This window comes from Lissotriton helveticus, chromosome 6, assembly GCF_964261635.1.
Source record: "Lissotriton helveticus chromosome 6, aLisHel1.1, whole genome shotgun sequence".
Classification (NCBI taxonomy): Eukaryota; Metazoa; Chordata; class Amphibia; order Caudata; family Salamandridae; genus Lissotriton; species Lissotriton helveticus.
In genome coordinates, this window is record NC_136067.1 from 822019593 (window position 1) to 822038406 (window position 18814).

The 18814-nt window shown below is 39.7% G+C and overlaps 1 protein-coding gene across 3 annotated transcripts in view; it reads right to left on the bottom strand.

Annotated features, from left to right (window-relative positions):
* ARMC2 (armadillo repeat containing 2) overlaps nt 1–18814 on the bottom strand; it is a 397692-nt gene that overhangs the window by 226779 nt on the left and 152099 nt on the right. For 2 of the 3 annotated variants that reach the window (XM_078646857.1, XM_078646859.1), the window contains 3 exons: nt 17071–17178; nt 4262–4437; nt 1709–1811 (listed from right to left, as the gene is read on the bottom strand). In XM_078646857.1, coding sequence (XP_078502983.1) covers nt 1709–1811; nt 4262–4437; nt 17071–17178 — 387 coding nt within the window. The remainder of the gene's footprint in view (nt 1–1708; nt 1812–4261; nt 4438–17070; nt 17179–18814) is intronic. The other variant, XM_078646858.1, reaches the window with a different exon arrangement.

Genomic DNA, 18814 nt, shown 5'->3' on the forward strand with positions numbered 1-18814 from the left:
TCCCGTCTTCAACCATGAGGAGTTAAATCTGCAACACATGTGACTTCAAGGGCCCGACGGCTCCTGCACTGACCTCTGAAACTAATGCCTGCCGACGCCGGTTCTTCGGAGCTCAACGAGAGGTTGCCCACGCCCTGCATTTCTAAAGGAACTGTTTTGCAGGTCTTCCCGACACCATAGCTGGCCCACGCCGCCGCGGTCAGCCAGAACTGTTTGGATTTGTTGCTCACGATGCTGTGATAGCCCCGGACTGAGCTATCAACTTCAAGAAACTGTATTTTAAGCCTATGTTTGATTTATTGAGATTCTTTCAAATTGTATTGTGGATTTTTATCATTTTTGGTTTTGTTTGCACAGATAAACTATTGGTTATTTTTCTAAAACTGGTGGGGTGTCCTTTTGTAGTGTTTTCACCGTATTACTATTGGTTATGTGCAAATGCTTTACACACTGCCTATGAGATAGCCTGACTGCTAGTGCCAAGCTACCAAGGGGGTGTGCAGGGGTTATTTTAGGAGTGTAACTCCCTTATCCTGGCTAGGAAGAAGGGTCCCTACTTAGACAGGGTAACAACCTGCCAACTAGAGACCCCCATTTCTAATAATGTGCATATACACACTTATCTGTTAACACTGACTATTGAGGATTTTAAACCCTAATTACTGGAATTGTTCCAACAAATGAATCTATGAAATATCCAATGCTAGGGAATTGTTTTAAACGTAAACAATGTGACAGCAATTACAGCTTAACCTAGTGCTTAATATGGTGAACATGTTGGTATAAGCCCTTGAAACTTGTAAGAGAGCTGCCATACCTGTTCCCTAATCAGTGGATGGAAGAGAAAGCAGCGGGAAATGTATGCAAGCTCACATGAAGTCAACATTTTGACTATTACTGCAAAATCTCTTGCAGGACCAATAGGAAGCAGCATTCTGTCATGTTGAATGTGCCAAGGAAGAAATGTTATTACAGACTGAGGACATATTACCGGTTCAGGTGAAAGGAATTGGTTATATATTACATTTCAGAAACATACACTGACATGAAGGACAACTTCATAGATACATTCAACTGGTAATGTGAGAAGAGCTTTATCAATTAACAGAACTAAAATCTCAGACTGACAGAAAGCTCAAGGCATTAAGACATCCTTGGAAGATATCTGCCCATGTTCAAAAGTTTAAATCCTGGTGACTTGGCTCTGACTTTCATCTTTCCAAGGTTGATAAAAGAAGTACCATTCTGTTGGGTAAGAAACATTTGTTATCTGTCAATGGTGGCACGAGACCACTTAGAGTGAACATACACAGTACAAATGTGCCTGTTATTTTATTAGTACGGTTAACTGGGTCAGAAAATAATATATATTGCGCATCACAGTACCTGGCCTCTCCGAGTCAACATTAATAATAACACTATTACTTTGACTATGTTGAAGTTAAAAAGGTTAATGAGACTCTGATTCAATAGTGTGAAATCACTGTTGAGAGACTTATCTTTCAGTACACCAAATCAAATGACAATAGGCTAAAATACTAAATTAACTTGCGTAATGTCTACTTTTAATTTGTTGTTTCTTTTTCAGTAGAGACGTTTAATTTGTTTATATTACCATGAAAATTGTATTTCAAATACACAAATAGCTGACATTATGAGTATAACTTTACAGCTTTTATAACAGCCCAATTAAAAAGGTAATACGTACCCAATATGCTGTCATTTTGAAACAGGGAGTCATTGTTTTCACTTCGGCTTATTTTAAATACAAGTTTGCATATGTTAAGAAGATTTTTTCCACTCACTTTAAGCTGAGAAAGACAAATGTGGACATAATCACAATAAAAACCAGTACAGATATATTATAGACATTAGTATAGAAAATATGTAGAAATAATGACAACTGTTTCTACAAAAGAGAACTTAACTTTAGCATTGTGACAATGTGCATGTTAGGTGGCTCGACATAAAACATTCTATACTGGTTTCTGTATTGATTACAACTTATTTGGCACTTTCTATTAAAGAAGAAAAGCAATGAATAAAGTCCCAAGAATTCATAAACTTTTAATGGCATATGACATTTATTCTGAACACTTTTAAAGTAAATTATGGGCCATACACATAAAGTGGGCACAGGGAATGCAGAGTTAAGAAACAGTGTCTGTCACTATAGCTATAGATTTCCAAAAACTTAGATTTTGCCCACACCCCATCTAAACTTGACTATCTACTTCAAAATTCAATACCAACAAATAATGAGTGTGGAAACACACTCCAAACTTAAGACCAGTGCAGGCTTCAATAACCAAGAATGCTTCTAACACTCTGCACTTTCTTGAACTAAATCTCTAGGTTTCCACTACGGCTGTGCAATAAGGACCAGGCAAAGAAAAACACAAATGGCACTGCATTAATTTAGCTTACTGTTTGAACTCAAGAATTTAGTACCTAAGGACAACTACCCGTCCTTGGTCAAGGTCCTTATCTTTATACAGGGGGGAGGGGTTTAAGATTGACCTAAGTAGCCGCGGAGAGAAAATCCTAATTTCATTAAAAACTGTAGTTAATACAGCAGGATGGTTGATCACCAATTAGAGGAAGTTCTTGAATATTTCTCAAATGATAAGGCAAACAAACAACCTCTGTCATCTGATATTCTGATACAAATACACCACAATGCATTCTGTGTCATTTACAAAGCCCTTCACTCAAAGAACTCAAACACCAACTGTTACATCTCGGACAGTGCTCAAACACCTAGCATTTCCTCATTAGTCACACTTGAAATTCTTAAGACTTGCAAAAACTTCATACAGAAATAGGCTTTGTCTTCATATGATCCAAAACATTTGAAAAACATCCTCTGACATCTTGAATTAACTCCATTCTTCCCACACTTCGGGAATAGTATCAAGAGACCCCCCTCTTCGCTATCTCCCTCTAACCCAGGGACTGATCTGTCTGAGTGTATTCTTTATGGCACTACTCCAGGTTTTTACTTCTCTTTTTGTGTTACTTTTTTTCTCTTTTTTAACATTTAGGGCCTGATTTAAGGTTTGACAGACAGGACGCTCAGTCTCGTTTGTGATGGAGTATCCCGTACGCCTAAGTATAAATAACACCCTTACTTTCCACCTTCTTGTCCCATTTTTTGCTATCTTTTTGCCTTTCCTCTTTTTCCTTTTTGAAGAAACCCTATACTTTCTTGTTTAGTTTTCCTTCACATTTATTTTTCAACCTGTTCCCTACATATTTTTTGGCTGCTTATTTGTTTTGTTTTAAGGACTGTACCTCATTTTCCCTCATCCTACCCACCTTCTTTATCTGTGCTTTTTTTCTAATTTTTTATTTATTCCAACATCTTTTTAATTTTTTTTTATTTTTATGTTGAAGTTTGCAAATTTACATTTTTGTGAGCACCAATAAAACTTTAAAGTAATATATTGGGAAGTAAACAATTTGATGTTTTGAGCTAATACCCTATTGAAATGCCTATTTCTGTCTCTACAGTTTTACATGTGGGCCATATCCACCATGTTTAATGATTTATTTGAACTGATGTTTTAGTAAAGGATCAGTGTATCTCTAAACCGAGCTGCCCTCTGGGTCACGTTAGAGATCTATAAATATTCATGTTTTTTAAGTGTGAATACAGTATAAAAGGTTTGCACGTGGGTGCAAAGAGTATGGATTGGATTCAAGAGCATGTGGATGAGAGTGTGTGGACTGTGGGTCAGAGTGAGTACCTGGGTTTGGAAAGTGAACGGTGCGAGAGAATAGACGGCATATGAGAGTAGTTGGATCAAGAAAGGGAGAGAGGTGTGAAAGGAGGTGCAGAGAGCAAGACAGTTCAAAATTCATTGATCTTTGATGGACTGCGTAGGTTACTGGGATGCTTTCTAAGCATTAGAGTGAAATCCACTCAAATTGTGTCTGTCTGACAGAAATAAGGAGAACCAAGTGACTGCAGGTATCTGGAGCCAAGGGGGTTTCAATTTGATCAGACAGATGTGTGGTATACTGTGTTGACATAAATGAAATTAGTACAATATGAGATTGAGGCAATATGAACAAACTCATGCTGCACTTACTACCTGCCCCATCAAGGTATTTGGCCTGAATACTAGGCATATAAGTACAACCCAAACTAGCAACAGAAAAGAAACAAAGACTATCTCATATAAATTTATATGATGTTGTGTACAAATCAATCCTATTCTGTTGCATTTCACACATTTAAGAGAAATACATAACTCACTGCCAATATTAGATTAGCCAGTCTCAGGCCTAGTAAGTCTGAACCGAGTTCCACTAGCTTGAACAATGTCTTCAGAATAACAGCTCTCCTCTTGCACATTTTTCCAAGAAGATGTCCTTCTTCCAGGGTTTGATGGAGACAGGAGCACAGATGACATAGATCATCCTGGTTCCCTTCTGATGGAGAGAGTATAAGCATGAAGTAATACAATGAACATGTGGCAAAACCATTACCCAAGTAGGCACAAACTCTAGTTCACGAGATAATCAAATAAAGGTAAGAATAAAAATAAGCGTGCCAATCAATATTGCTTCCAGAGCTTGGAGTCGTTTGTGATTTACTGGTCTATAAATCTTATCACATTCAAAGCAAAATTCAGACTAAAATATCTTTTGTGGCTGCCATACTAGATAGTACACATTAAACACTACATGTGTCACAGCAGCAATGATACCGGCCTGACACTAGCATACATTTGATTTTCTCCAGTCCTTCCACATATGCCCTTTGCTTTCCCTCACTTAGAATGTCTGTGTACCACCAGCGGCTTAGCAATGCCTGTGCAAGTAGCATCAGTCTTCCTATAGAGGAAGAACAAGATACTTACCTTCAGTAGCACCTTGTCTGGCAGAGGCCATATCAAGCTTCAGATTCCTTACCTTTTGAATTTCCCCAACGGACGATGCTGATGACTGGACTGGAGCAGATCAACGCCACCTACCAGCATGCAGTGGTACTTCTCACAAACTATCTTCCGGATCCAGTCTGACGCCAGGGGAAATTCAAAAGGTAAGGAATCTGCGGCTAGACGTCTCTATCAGATGAATAGATTTACTATTCCTAGCTCCACATCTACATACCTTGAAGATATATGGGTCTTTAAGGTAGGTATCAGTTAAGTTAGGTATAGAAATTCTAGACTTACCTACCTTTCGATATTTCAACCTTGATATTCTGGTCATGAGAATTCGTGCCATCAAGAGTCCCATCTTGATATTCCAGGGGCACAATGTAAGCAAAGTACCATATCTTCGGCTTACAACGAGTTTAATACCAGAAATGAAAATAACTTACTTACCTGTAACTGTAGTTCTCCATTATTGGAATCTTTCATAGATTTCTAGAACGATGTGTGGTAGAAAATCTAAAGGGCTGGAGCTTCTCACAGGAGTGTTCTAAGTGAAGAAAAATGTGCCCAAATACAGGAACCCTGGATTGCCTCATCAATCTTACAGAATATGATACCTTCAGTTGGTAGTCAGGCCCACTACTCAACTTAGGCACTGAGTGGCAAAAATATTATTAATAAATGGGTGACAAAATCAACTTAAATTATTTTACTTATTGCAATAGTCTCCTGACTTTTCCAGATGCCAGGCATTGTACATTAAGAACACAATTGTCAAGGACTTAATCCATACAAATAAACCAATGGTATTATGCCAGCACCAAGTGCCCAATTAAGGATATTAGTTATCTGGTGTTCTGAAGGAAAGCTGGAAGGTTGCACAAAAATATAATTAAAATCTGTTGTTTGTCTATGAATTTGTGGTCGCAAAGATTCAAACACAAGTTCAGGTTCTAATATTGTTTCTATCGTGCATCCGGAAAAAAGTTTAATTTTTGTATTCAGAAGACCACTTGGGTTGCGAATATTCTCCAAAATTAAATTGGATCATATCCAAAGATTACACATCGACCTGAGGTGGGGGGTGACATGGGTTGTGGCAAGCTCACAGATATGGATGGCAGGGGGAGATGAGGGGGCACTGAGGTGAGTGTCAAAGAATGGACTTGGACCCAGACTCCCTGAGCCCCATTAGAAGAAATGGATGCTCCACAGGGGAGGGAACTTTATTCACTGTTGTTATGTGGTTACAAAGGGAGGGACGTTGGATCCACGAATATCACCAAATATAGTCTTACACGCTTAACATACATACACATGCCTGGGCTTACATTACACTCTGAGACACACAGGGGATGAGGCTTTGTCTCTTCAGGGTTATGATGGTAAAGTTCTAAGCTTTAATGTGAGAGGGTTAAATGCCCTGGTTAAGCACTTAGCCTCACTTTCTTTCCTGCAAGAGACAGACTACGATGTCTGTCTACTGCAGGAAACACATCTTATTAAACAGGATTGGTCAAAGCTCAATTCCCGCTGGTTTACTAGGCAGGTATTTTTCTCTGGACCCAAAAAGTCAGGAGGAGTGGTGATATTGTTTGCTAAAATTTTTCAAGGGAAAAAGATAGAAACACTGATAGACATACCCGGACAACTCCTGGCGATGCGCATAAACTCCTGGTGATATGCATATTGTTTGGACCCACTACTCTCACATAAGGCTCAATATATGCCCCACACAAAAATCAGGAAACATTCCTCAAATCTGCTCTCACTCAGGTCCTAGCATCCCCAGATAGAACATACAGATTGGAGGGGATATCAACATAGTATCAACATAGTTATGGACTCATATCTGGGCAGATCGCCAAAAAGGTGGGGCAAACCGGGACGCTCTTGAATACGAGCCTTCAGTGGCTGCGGGACCTAGGGCTTGTTGACATATGGTGTGAATTGTACTCAATGGAACAACACTTTTGTCTCAGCCTTCTATAAGACTTATGCTGGACTGGATTACTTCCTGGGGACCACACACATCCAGCACAAACCATAAGATCTAACAATGCGATATCCGCCCTTTCTGATCACTTGTCTATCACAACTGAATGAAGGGCGGCACCAATGGACACACCTGCAAAACATGGGAACTTAATGACAATCTACTGAAACACAGGCCAGTGATAGACACTATCAAACATAGCACAGAAGACTTTCTCAACATTAATAATATTCCTTACAGGCCCATCCCAATACTGTGAGAAACCATGAAAGCAGTTTGAGGAGAATTTATTGCCTCCTTTCAAGGCAATTTGCGGTGAGACGGGGACGAGGCAGGGCTGCCCTGTCTCCCCTCCAGTTGGTACTGTATATGGAGCTGGTCACTGAAAGGATACGGATCCATTAAAATATAACGGTGGTGTAGTTTGGGGGCACCAACATTAAATAGCCTGTTATGCCAATGATGTCATGGTGATGCTAACGGATCCCCTACCCTCTATCCTGGCCCTTCTTTCTGAACTGGAAGAGTTTAGCAAGGCCTGTCGATTTAAAATGAACAACTCTAAATCCCTAATTATGGCCATTAATGCAACCCAGGACTTTAATGCTGCTCTCGCACAGAAGTACTCACTGCTCTGGGCACAACAATGTATTTTATATTTAGGAATCAAAATGTGCCCTACTGTCGAAAAGACGGTCACTCTTAATTACACAAAATCACTTGCAGCCGCTCATGCCGTAAGTTAAAGCTGGAGAAATGGGGTACTGACTTGGTTAGCCGAATCGAGGCAATTAATATGAACTTGCTTTCTAGTATACTATACGCTATGCAAACAGTCCCGATCTCCCCATCAGTGGTGAATCGGAGAAAATGCAGAGAGGCATAGACGACTTAATTTGGAAGGGCAAGAAACCCTGCATGAGGAAAGGTGGGACTTACCAGGCTATAGAGGAGGGGGGCATGGAGTTCCCTACCTCTCTCACTACTACGCTGCGGCGCAACTCCATTACATTGTGGAATGACATTGATCTACCTCTGAAAAAGACTGGTGTTTTATGGATCAGACGATAGCAAGCATTCACATTTGGAAAGTCCCCTGGCTGGCAAAAAAGCGCAGACCACCCAGCGACTATACCTCCCCAGTTGTTACAGTGACATTAGACGTATCGGACAGACTCGCTACGGCTCGGGGACTAACAACTGTGCTATCACCCTTGACCCGCATACTGACCACTCCTGACTTTACGCCAGCAGCAAAGGGTGTCACATACTAGGCCTGGCAACATGCAATTGTAAGGAGGTGGGGAGCCTCTTTAATGCAGAGAGTATAGCATTCTTTGAGCAGTCGGAACATGAGTATGACCACCCAGAGACAGAACGACTACACTACTACCAAATCCGACACTGGGTCATGCAGCTGACCATGAAAAAAGCAGCAAGTATGGCTCATACACCCTAAGAACAGTGGCTAATCACAAAAAGGGAATGAAAAACACATACTATCAGATATCTATAAACTTCTTCATAAATAGATCATCACTGACCACTCACCAGCGTAAAGGAGATGGGAGAAAGAACTACAACCACAATTGACAGACAGGGAGTGGAGGGATATATATATTAAAAAATGGTGCTCAGCTACTAGCGACTCAGGAAAGGGTGCCCATCAGCAGATGACTCATTACTGGTACTATGCACCGTAACATACACATATATGGTGCCCAGACACGCCTCCCATATGTTGTAGGAAATGTGGTAGGTGGGGACACTAACACACATGGGGGATTACCTGAAAATAGCTACATACCAGGAGGAAGTACTTTGTAATATAGAAGCTATGTTTCATAATGACCTGCATTGATTCCTGGTTTATATCTCACTGGTTCTGCCTAATCCATTAACCTACCCATTGCGATCCCTAGGGGTAGAGCCATATTTATGGCCTTGTGTGAAGTCAGACTGACAATACTGGCACGCTCAGGCACTGCGAGAGCACCAGATTATGTAGAGTGGCTTCAATGAAATTGGGGGCTTATTGGAATGGAGAAAATCCCAGCAGCCATAGAGCATCAGGAGATATTCCCACAGTTTTCCCACACAGGTTACGCCCCAATTCGAGTTGTCTCTGGTCTCTGTACGCCAAAGGGAAGCGAAGCTGCATTCTAAGGCAGCCATTCCCCTCGGTGTACAATGGATTGTCACTGCAGAAGAAAGTAAACCACACTGACTTTCCCTAGGAGTGTACGATGAAATTATGTGACTGCCCCAGGTCAATATCCAATCCTGCAGAGTTCCCTCAGCACCAGGCTACCTGTGTGCAGTTACTGGCCTGCACACAACAGGAGTCTCCCAAGTGCAGTCCTCACAAGTGTAACCAGCCAAGTGCCTCTTTTGCAGCAACATTATCGTAAAAGGCAGACACTTGTTGAGCCACATCGGACACAGTTTTTAACTATAGGTTCACAAAAGTCCAGCTGTTAGGTCGGTTACATGACCAAGGAAATAGGTGAGACTAAAGTATGCTCTAGTGGTTACACTAACTGGAAAAATATTTTCCTTCACGGTTTTAACATGTATTTTCATCCAAGGTGTATATTTTAACCAATTCACAGAGTTAGACCATAAAGATTATTTAACTAGTTTTCCTCACTTGTGAGCCTGCTTTTAAAGCACTAAAGCTGATCTGTATAAGCAATGATTTTAAATAATTATTCGTAGTAAAAAGAATCTGATTTCCATCTTATGGCTATTTCCAATTTTACCACTGTATTCACAAGCACTTACTCCATCAATCAAAGGTGAAATTTCCTGAATGAACAAATTCATCCCAGATAATAATATAGTGTCCTTTACCTCCATGTTTGTGTCTACTTTGTCCTATATTAAGTTTTTATAGTCTAGCCAAGTGTTATCTAACTTGGGGCAACATACAAACATATGGAGATGATCAGCTTTTATTGACCACATAGCCTGGAAATGGATTGCCCTACTTTGTGAACATCTCATTAATCCTGAAAGCACTCATTTAGGAGTGATGGAGAAAGCAAAAAAAAAAAACTCCTGTACCGAACATTTGAGAAACTGGTGCAATTCATCAATGTAGTGCCCGCCAATGGAAATTGGGTGAGATCTATGTATTCTTTACACAATTTAATAGAACGTTGATCTTCCCATAGACGTTCTTGAGGGTTCCAAGATTCTTGTAATTCAGAATAAAATTGATGGATTATTTTTTCAGAAACCTTGTATACGGTTGAAAAATTAGGTGAGTTGGTTTCAATGTCTCCTCTTTAATGACCTTTGTGACTATGAGATTTGGTCTGCTTATACACTAAAATGTAAAATGAAAATGTATTCCTATTCCTACACCTTCAAATGCCTTAATATTACCCTGAGAATTAGGGATGTCTTAACACTGTCAGTTCCTGACACAGAAGGGAATCCGTGGGAAACCTAATTGAAGGAAACTGACAATTGTACCAAATAGAATCTGCAGTGTGAATTCTAGAAAATCTGAGATTGTGCTAAATAACCAACTTGACTTGAGCGTGTCTCGAAATAGTTTCCACTTGTTTTTTAAAAAGAAATTCTGATGATTTTATTTTCTCAAGGGTGAGTAAAAGAGAGAAGCGCTGCCTAAAATCTTTCCATGAAGACCGGGCATCTATCAGTGACTTAAAACTGAATAAGATTGAATTTGGCTCCACAAAAATAGAGCTATAAATATTGTTTAGCTAAACCAGCCAGAAGTAGACTCTTATTTTATTTTTTCTTGGAAATGTGTGGATTTTTATTTGCCCATGTAAAATAATATATTTTTCTTTGCAACTAATGAAAGAAGTACCTAGGGGAAACACGGTGTTTTAAAAAAAAATATTTTTTAATAACTTGTAAAAAAAATATTCAAATGACCATTTAATATAATTAACACAATCAATAATGGAAAGAGGGAGATTTTACCTAAGTGGGAGATTTTGATTTCTATCATATTATCATAAACAACTGACCCTAACTAAATTATCCATTGTAGGAAATGGCATCTTTTGCATGTTGCTCTTCAGATTGTTTCCCTTGACTGTTTTTGGTAGCTGTAGAACTATGTGCAATTTACTCCCGCTAACCAACGGAAAAGTGCCTGTGCTGCTCTTTTCAAAATGATGAAACTAGCATATCCCTAATTGAAAAATTAAACTTACCTATAAGTCCATAGGTTATGGTACAAAGTCCACCAATGGCCTGTAAGTTAAATGTCACTAGTGGGCCACAGCACACATTGTACCATCCACCACAGTGACAGTGCAGCTATGACTGCAGGCCTACCATTTGTACGTTGGTTATCACAGTTTTAAACCTCAAATACGACCAGTCAAAATAACTCCTTATAAAAAACTAGTAACACCTAAATGTAAATGTAAATGTAAATATAGTGTATTTTGTAAAGCGCACAGCTGCCCCAACGGGGCGTCCCGGCGCTGTATAACGATGTGGAACTCTTCCTGGCTCTCCCTGTGAGATGCCCCTCCTGGGCACCCCCAAGGTGAAGCCAGGCATCCCAGTGTTGTAGGGGCCGTTGTGGAGATTAAGCAAGCTATTTCCCAGAGTTGCAGCGTGGGACCCATGATTAGAGTGGGCGCCAAGGCGATAATTATCGAGTCCGCGGACATTGAGCTCAAGACCTAAGTAGCCCTTATTGCGCATAATGTACAGTGCATGGTATTTAAAATGAGGACATGCAAATGTTTAATGTTAAACATGTCCTTCCAGTGAAAAAGGCCCAAAAACAATTTTCACTTTAGCAAGGCTATTTAGAAAATACCAAATTCCATTATTACATTTAATAATGCTAATTCTGTTTGGAAGCAGCTATAAATATATGATCTAGAGACACTTTTTAATAGTTATTCAAAATCCGATTTAATAGTAAAATTAAACTTTTGATAACTATTAAGAAAAAAGTTATTTTTGAAAGGTCCATTTTTCCTACCTAAAACCTCTGTATGCCCATTGGCATGAGCTCCAACTAATACCTGGCAGCTGAATAAACCCCTTCATGAGGTGTGAAGGCTGCTTCCAGAGCAGGTTAAAGGCCTTGGGTGTTGAGAGGAGTTGTTGATTCCTTGACAAGATCGACAATTGGCTGTGCCTAGAAATTTGGTTAACTTTGAAAAGGCCTACCCTGTCACAGAGAAATGTTAGGCTTTTCCTTCGTTCCTCTAGTCAAGCAGGCACCAATCCCAGTGGGAAAGGAGCTGCCTCCAGAACTAATCTAGAGTGACCACAGAGAAGGGGTTGCTCATTTCTACAACCATACCTCTGGGGTGGGAAATGCTGCAAACATGGATAGGGTAACCCCTGGGAACTTCTACCTTATTGCTTAGGAAGGAAGGAACAGGAGTCATCCCTACTTATAGACTGGTGCCAGGCATAAATGTGGCACACACAGTACCCTCCTCAGAATACTACTGGACCTGTGAAAGATAAAAGGACTGACTCTGCTGTCTGAGATCAGAGAAGAGCCTAGAAGACTGGATCTGCCTTCCCTCTAGGATCAGGACAAAAGGTAGACTTTAAGGGTCTTTAGGCTGATCTCCTGTTAAAGATAAAGGGACACAACAAGCTACACAAGGTAATTTCTGTAACTAGCCATCTGATCAGTTCCAACTGGACCTTCCCTGTACCCTGCTGCTGGCCTCTGGTGATGTAGGTCTTGACCCCCCACCCCCACCCCAAGTACTGTCCTGAAGGTCCTGTGATTCTTGGCTGTGCCAAAGTGTGCTCGTCTAATAATTTCCTGGAACCTAGGACTTAGAAACCTTTTGCTCCAAAGACCTCCTGAGGACTTGAATGAACCTGTCAATCTGATCCAACAAAGGTGGGTTGCCGCTGGGCTAAAGAGTCAGGTTGTTGCCACTCGGAGCGTTTCTTCAGCAGCAAATCTGATTCAGCTGGACCTCTTGGGAAAGGCATCTGGCCTCGTGGAGCCCTGGTCGGCCACAGCATGCAGTCTTGCCCGACATGAAAAATCCAAGCTTAGCTAAGACTAAGTTTGAACGTAGAAATCTTCCCCAGGCAAAATCATCAAAAGTATCAGCCAGTGAGAGACATTATCCCACGCTGAGCTGTGTTGCCAAAAGTCAACAGCTTTACCAAGACCATATCCAGTGGCTATCCTACAACATGGAGCCCTCCTCAGCCACATCCTGCAGCCTTTGCCGGCTGAGCATTTTAACTTCCATTTCAGAGACTAAGGGCTTGGTTTAGATCTTGGCGGATGGCTACATCGGTGACTAATATCCTGTTTGCTGAATTATAAATCCCATATGATATAATAGGATTTATATTTCAGTGGCAGGGATATCGGTCACCGCTGTGACAGAGTAAACCGCCTGCCAAGATCTAAATCAGGCCCTAAGCGCAAAGGTAAAATGTCTGACTTGATTGAACCTGCTCTCTGTATCTGACCAACACTCCATCATGGCCAGTCTTAACTCACACCTGCATACCAGTCAAACACAACCAGATGGCCACAGCTGGCGCTTAACAATTTTGGTGCTATTTTAAATCTCAAACTGAACAAATTTATATCTCCGGTTCCCCTGATTGGACTGGTGTTGTTTTAGTGCCCTTTTATGTTTTAAACATTTCTCTGTGTTTCTAAATTGGGATTTTTTTTCTTGTGCTGTGTTTTGACGTTATTACTGTTTTCGTACAGCATAACTATTTTATGCTGTGCCTCTACGTTAAGCCAGTCTGCCCTGTGCTGTTGCACTAGGTGGCTGAGCTCAGATTAATTTAATGACTTTAGTAATATACCCTAACAAATATTGTGGCTATTACTGTGGCTCACCACACTCCATAACTAATAACCCGATTTCTTACATACAGGTTTTGCGTTATTTTCATCACTCTGTACCTATCCTGCGGTCTAAATAAATTACTCCAATCCACCTCCTTGTATTCCATATTCCAATTCAAATTTTGTTTTTCCCTCAATAATCTTATAACTCAAAAATATATCCACATAGAATTAAACCTTAAATTCTAGTTTATCCATTAACAATTGAGGCATCAATGGGTTACATCTGAGTTTGATAGCTAAGGGATCTATTTAGAAAGAAAAACAGAAGGGACACTGGGTAACGCTGGCACATCCCCTTATATAATGAAAGAAATCAGCTTAATTGCCCATTAAATATCAATCAACTCTTGGGATAAAAATAAAATGTTCATAGTATGCTAATAGAATGATAGGGAAGGACATATGTCCCAATATTAACCAAAGGTAGTTCCACTTTACTCTGATGAATGCCTTCTCTGCATTTATCACTGTACTGAAAGCAACAGGTGAGACAGGCAGGGAGCTCTATCCATGCTGGTACAAAATGCAGCTATATTAAGCCCTTGTATAAAGATCAATGTTGAATAAAAATATTCCCTATCTTTCTTAAAATCTGTTAAGTATTCTTGCTAAAATCTTAGTACCATTTAACAATCAGAAAGCGTTATAGGATGTGGGTAATTAAGGGTCTTACCCTTGTTTAAATAATAAATTATGTTTGTTTCCTACCACACTGGTGGATTTTCCCCTCCCAAGCATAGTTCTTGGCATATTTGGTAGTATGAGTATAAGATATGTATGGCCACTAATGTTCCAATTTTTTAAGATATTCCATGTGGAGTAAGGGATGTGGATATTTTAGCCTATCTAGAATTTCTTGTGATGTTAACAGGAGTATTCAGATATTCTGGATGGATCCTCTGACCTGACTATTGGAATACTGATCTCATCAAGGTACTTGTTGCACTTCCTTCTCACCGGTACGTTCATTCCACTCTACAAAAAGTCATGAAATTTGGTTTCGCTTGACCTGCCTTCAAATCTACCATGAGAACACTCTGCCACATTTTTCAGAGAGCACAAGTAGTTCAGATTGTTGTTGCCCTAGATGTATTGCTTCATTTGCTGTTAATCAGTCTGCATATCTTTGTTGGTGATATTTAATTCTAATTAAAAGAATTTTGGACCTTCTCTAAGCATTAATACTGTTCTGTAAATCTACTTCTAGAGAGTGCAAAATTTCTAGGAGATCTTTCTCATTAGTGTGGTGCTTACATGCAATTCTTAATGAATATTCTAAAATGTGCTCTCCATGAACAGTCTTATATGTGCTCCAGAACTGTGTGATGAATTTTTATTGAGTTTAAATAAACTCAACAGTTTTATCCTGGATATACTTAGTGAAGTCGACTTCTAGATATGAAGTCTTTAACTAGGCTTAAACTCCTCTAACTAGGCTTAAACTCCTCTACAAAATAACTCTTTTATAGAGATGCTGATCAGAGAGTGGTCTAATAAAGGCATTGAGTCTTTTTTAAGATGTATGCACTCTGGAATGATCTAGATATCAAAATATAGTCGATCTTAGAGAAGGAATTTAATCAACGAAAAAGGAATTTGCACCCTGTATCCTCTTTATTTGCTTCTCTCCAGGGGTCATTGAGATATAAATTCTTAATCAATACTTCTAGCCTTTTTGAGTTTGGGGTTTATCAAATACCACAGTATTACCAGATCTATCAGTGCATGTCAATGTTATATTCAAGTCACCTCCTACAAAACAGGTGACAGCAGGTTTACTACTATGAACTCAAAATCCTCAAGGCTAGAATAATCATCTATACTAGGGTCATAAACACTGGATACTGTAAAATATTTTATGGTTTTATATTGCAAGACCACAGCCCATCAACCTGAGCCTCCTGTACTTTTTGTATGACTGTTATATTTCATGAGTTCCTTGGAAGGATTGCAGTACCCCTTAAATATAGCACCATGATGTTCACAGGGTAGTTTCAGCAAAGATTCATGTAAAGATTTCTTTGTATTGTGTTGGTTAGACATATGTTGCATTTCATGTAGCTGAGTTGTGTGTTTTTTTTATTTTACAGAATTCCCTTGGACTTCTTACAACTTTTCCCTTTTCTACCTTGCAGAATTGGCCTTTTTTCAAAGATCTTAACTCCTTTTTGCCATTCTGAAGGCACGTTCTTTTAATGCCATTTATTCTAACTCCCTTCTTTTCCCTACATTACATTTTTGACGCCAAGGTGTTCTACATATCAAGAGGAACTTTCAAACTCCCACTCTGATTCACCACTATTCTCTTGTGGCAAAAACTAGGTTCGATTCTGTAGGTCACTGAATGGTGCTTGTACTGCTTTTCTTGATTTCCAAGGGTATACTGGAGGAGAGATAGTATCTACAAAAATCACATCAAGGGGATCCATGTCTGAGCCCTTTTGCTTTTATCTCCCCAAGGAATGCACTCTTTCTTGTCTTGAATCCTCAACAATCACTGTTTGCTCAAACTTCTTACTCATTTGAGCCAAGCAGCAGAGCCAGAGAGCCATCTTAAAACCTCTGATGCTCATAACAATTAGCCGTTGACAGGACACAACGTACTTCCTCAGGGAGATATGAAAGACAGTGAATGTGTTACCTAGTTCCCTTATGGCCACTTTGGTTATCACCAGATTCCTACAAAAGATAACAATGGGATGGGTAATACAATTGAGGTGCTCATGCACCTAATGCAATTAATATTTGCATACATTTTTTGATTCAGTGCAGCATATTTTCTACAAGTGGTTGGCAGAGGTATGGGCAAAAAGTTGGTACTCAGCTGTACACAACAATGTAAGAAACGACTATACTTCCCTTCAAAATCAACAAAGCACAGTGCAACCAGCACAGAAGATCTAAAAAAGAAAATTATTGGAAGAGAAAGCAAAACAGACATAAGGCTAGTAATGCCTACTGTTTAGAGAGGAAATTGTTTGTACTATATCAAATATGGGAGCTCGACAAAAGTATTTTTTATGAGGAGTAGCCATTTAGTATTTCATGAGGCTTTCGGTTATCATTTTATTTAATGTACATGCATGTCTAGCAGCTATTTCTTGTTTCTATGTTTTAAGGAAAAAAAGATGCTACTTGAGCCCAAACACTAGGTGCCAGAAGTATGCAAAGCATATTCAGCAGCAAACTCATTAAAGCAAATGCTCATAATATTTATACAACAACAGTACCCATGAAACATTCACTACTAGTGCACTTTAATTTCTTGTTGTATTGCCAAATATGTACCATATATGTATGCTTGGTGGCATTAAATTGCGTCTTACCCACACAGCCTTCATCAAGTTTCAGAAGAATTGGTGAAATCCTTAAATTCCAATAACATGCTTCCTCTTCAGTTTCAGTTTCATATACTGTTGAAGAAGTCTCTGAACCTCCAGAACAAAAATACAAACGTGTATAGTCATAACATGATAGATGAGCGATATCCTGAAAACTGCAATGCTATCAGTTTCAACAAACTCATTCTGCACTATACTGAAATCTTACTTTATTGTTTGCACTGCACAGTCATGCAGCATCCATACTTTAAATTTTTTAGATGAATCTTCAATCAATCCAATTACTCATTCTCTCATACATCCATATTTGCTCAGGATTCTTCAGAACACTAATAATGTTAGGAAATGATGGTGGTTATTCCAAGGCTTCCAAAACAATAGAGGAAGTATAGAGGTGTTGACAGAATCACCCTCCAATTAGATATCTATAAACAAAGGGATTCTATCAAAGTGTGGTGGTTTTAAATATTTAAATTTTTATTTTTACATGTGAATAGTGAGAATAATAAACTCTCTCTTAGGATGGTAAAGATGAGAGCACAATGTGCTTGTTAAAATACCCCTCACACACTAAAAAAATCCTTTAGTGTCATGCTTCATCATGGGGGTCTTCCCGTCCCTCTACGGGGCGGGGCGTGCTACGACCTGACGAACTACGCGGGAGCACTTAAATGTGACAGAGGCTATGTGACAGTGCAGGGTGAGCGATGTCAGTGAAGTGTAGGGACCTATTTATGTGTGGGTATTAAAAAGACTAAAAATTCCCTGGCTAGTGGAAAAAAAAGATTTATTCACTTCCCTAGCTGGGAACGTTAAGAAGGGGGTTTTGAGGTAGAGCGATTAGCTTGCTACCTAGTCTACATGTTTCCTAAGCAGTCCCCTACTGCTTACTCATCAGGACCTTCAGTGGCCCCTACTAGAAAATGCTCGGTTTCTAAATTTAGTATGCCTACTGTCCTAAAAACTAGCAGCAAAAATCAGCTGGTAGTTTTAGCTTCCGGGCATGAGCTGGCCCAGGGGAAGCGAGATAGAATTTATCAAAAAAAGTGGACCTATTGCGGTCTCTGTAAAGGAAATGGGAAAAAGAGAGAGAAAACCAGCAGATTTATACAATTGTATGGATAATCTGTCATTCAGCACAAATTGTTGACAGTGCCACTGGTCTCACTATACGTCCTTATTAGCCCGTCTCATAAAGAATATATTTAGAACTTTATGAACAGAGAAATGGTGAATTCTACCATCCCCTGATTGTTCGTTTTCACTTGGTGACCGAACATCGTGTAGCCCCATACAATTAGGGCTGGCTTGTATCAACACACACACAGTCATAACTCAATGCACACATCAGCATCACACAGGGTTAAAATAAGAAGGACCCGATTCCTTCGAGAGGAATGTTCAATTCGAAAAATATTATTCTGAACAGTCATTTAAAATCACTGTGGGACACAAAAAGGTTTTGATACATACTACTTTGGCACACGTTATATGCCCCATGAGCTGACAGACGGTATATGTTCCCCACGGTAATCTGCAAGAGAAAGCCGCGCCCTTGCGTAAAATACACAAACCAAAGTAGTTCGTTTTTTATCTCATGGACCATATTTTAAAGACTCGTGGTCAAAGTCTATTACTCACAATTTCCGCATACGTTCACTGCCTTACTCCTACCCGTGCTGCCGCTCCGAAGAATAATGGGGTCTTGTGCTCGGCAGTAATATAACCT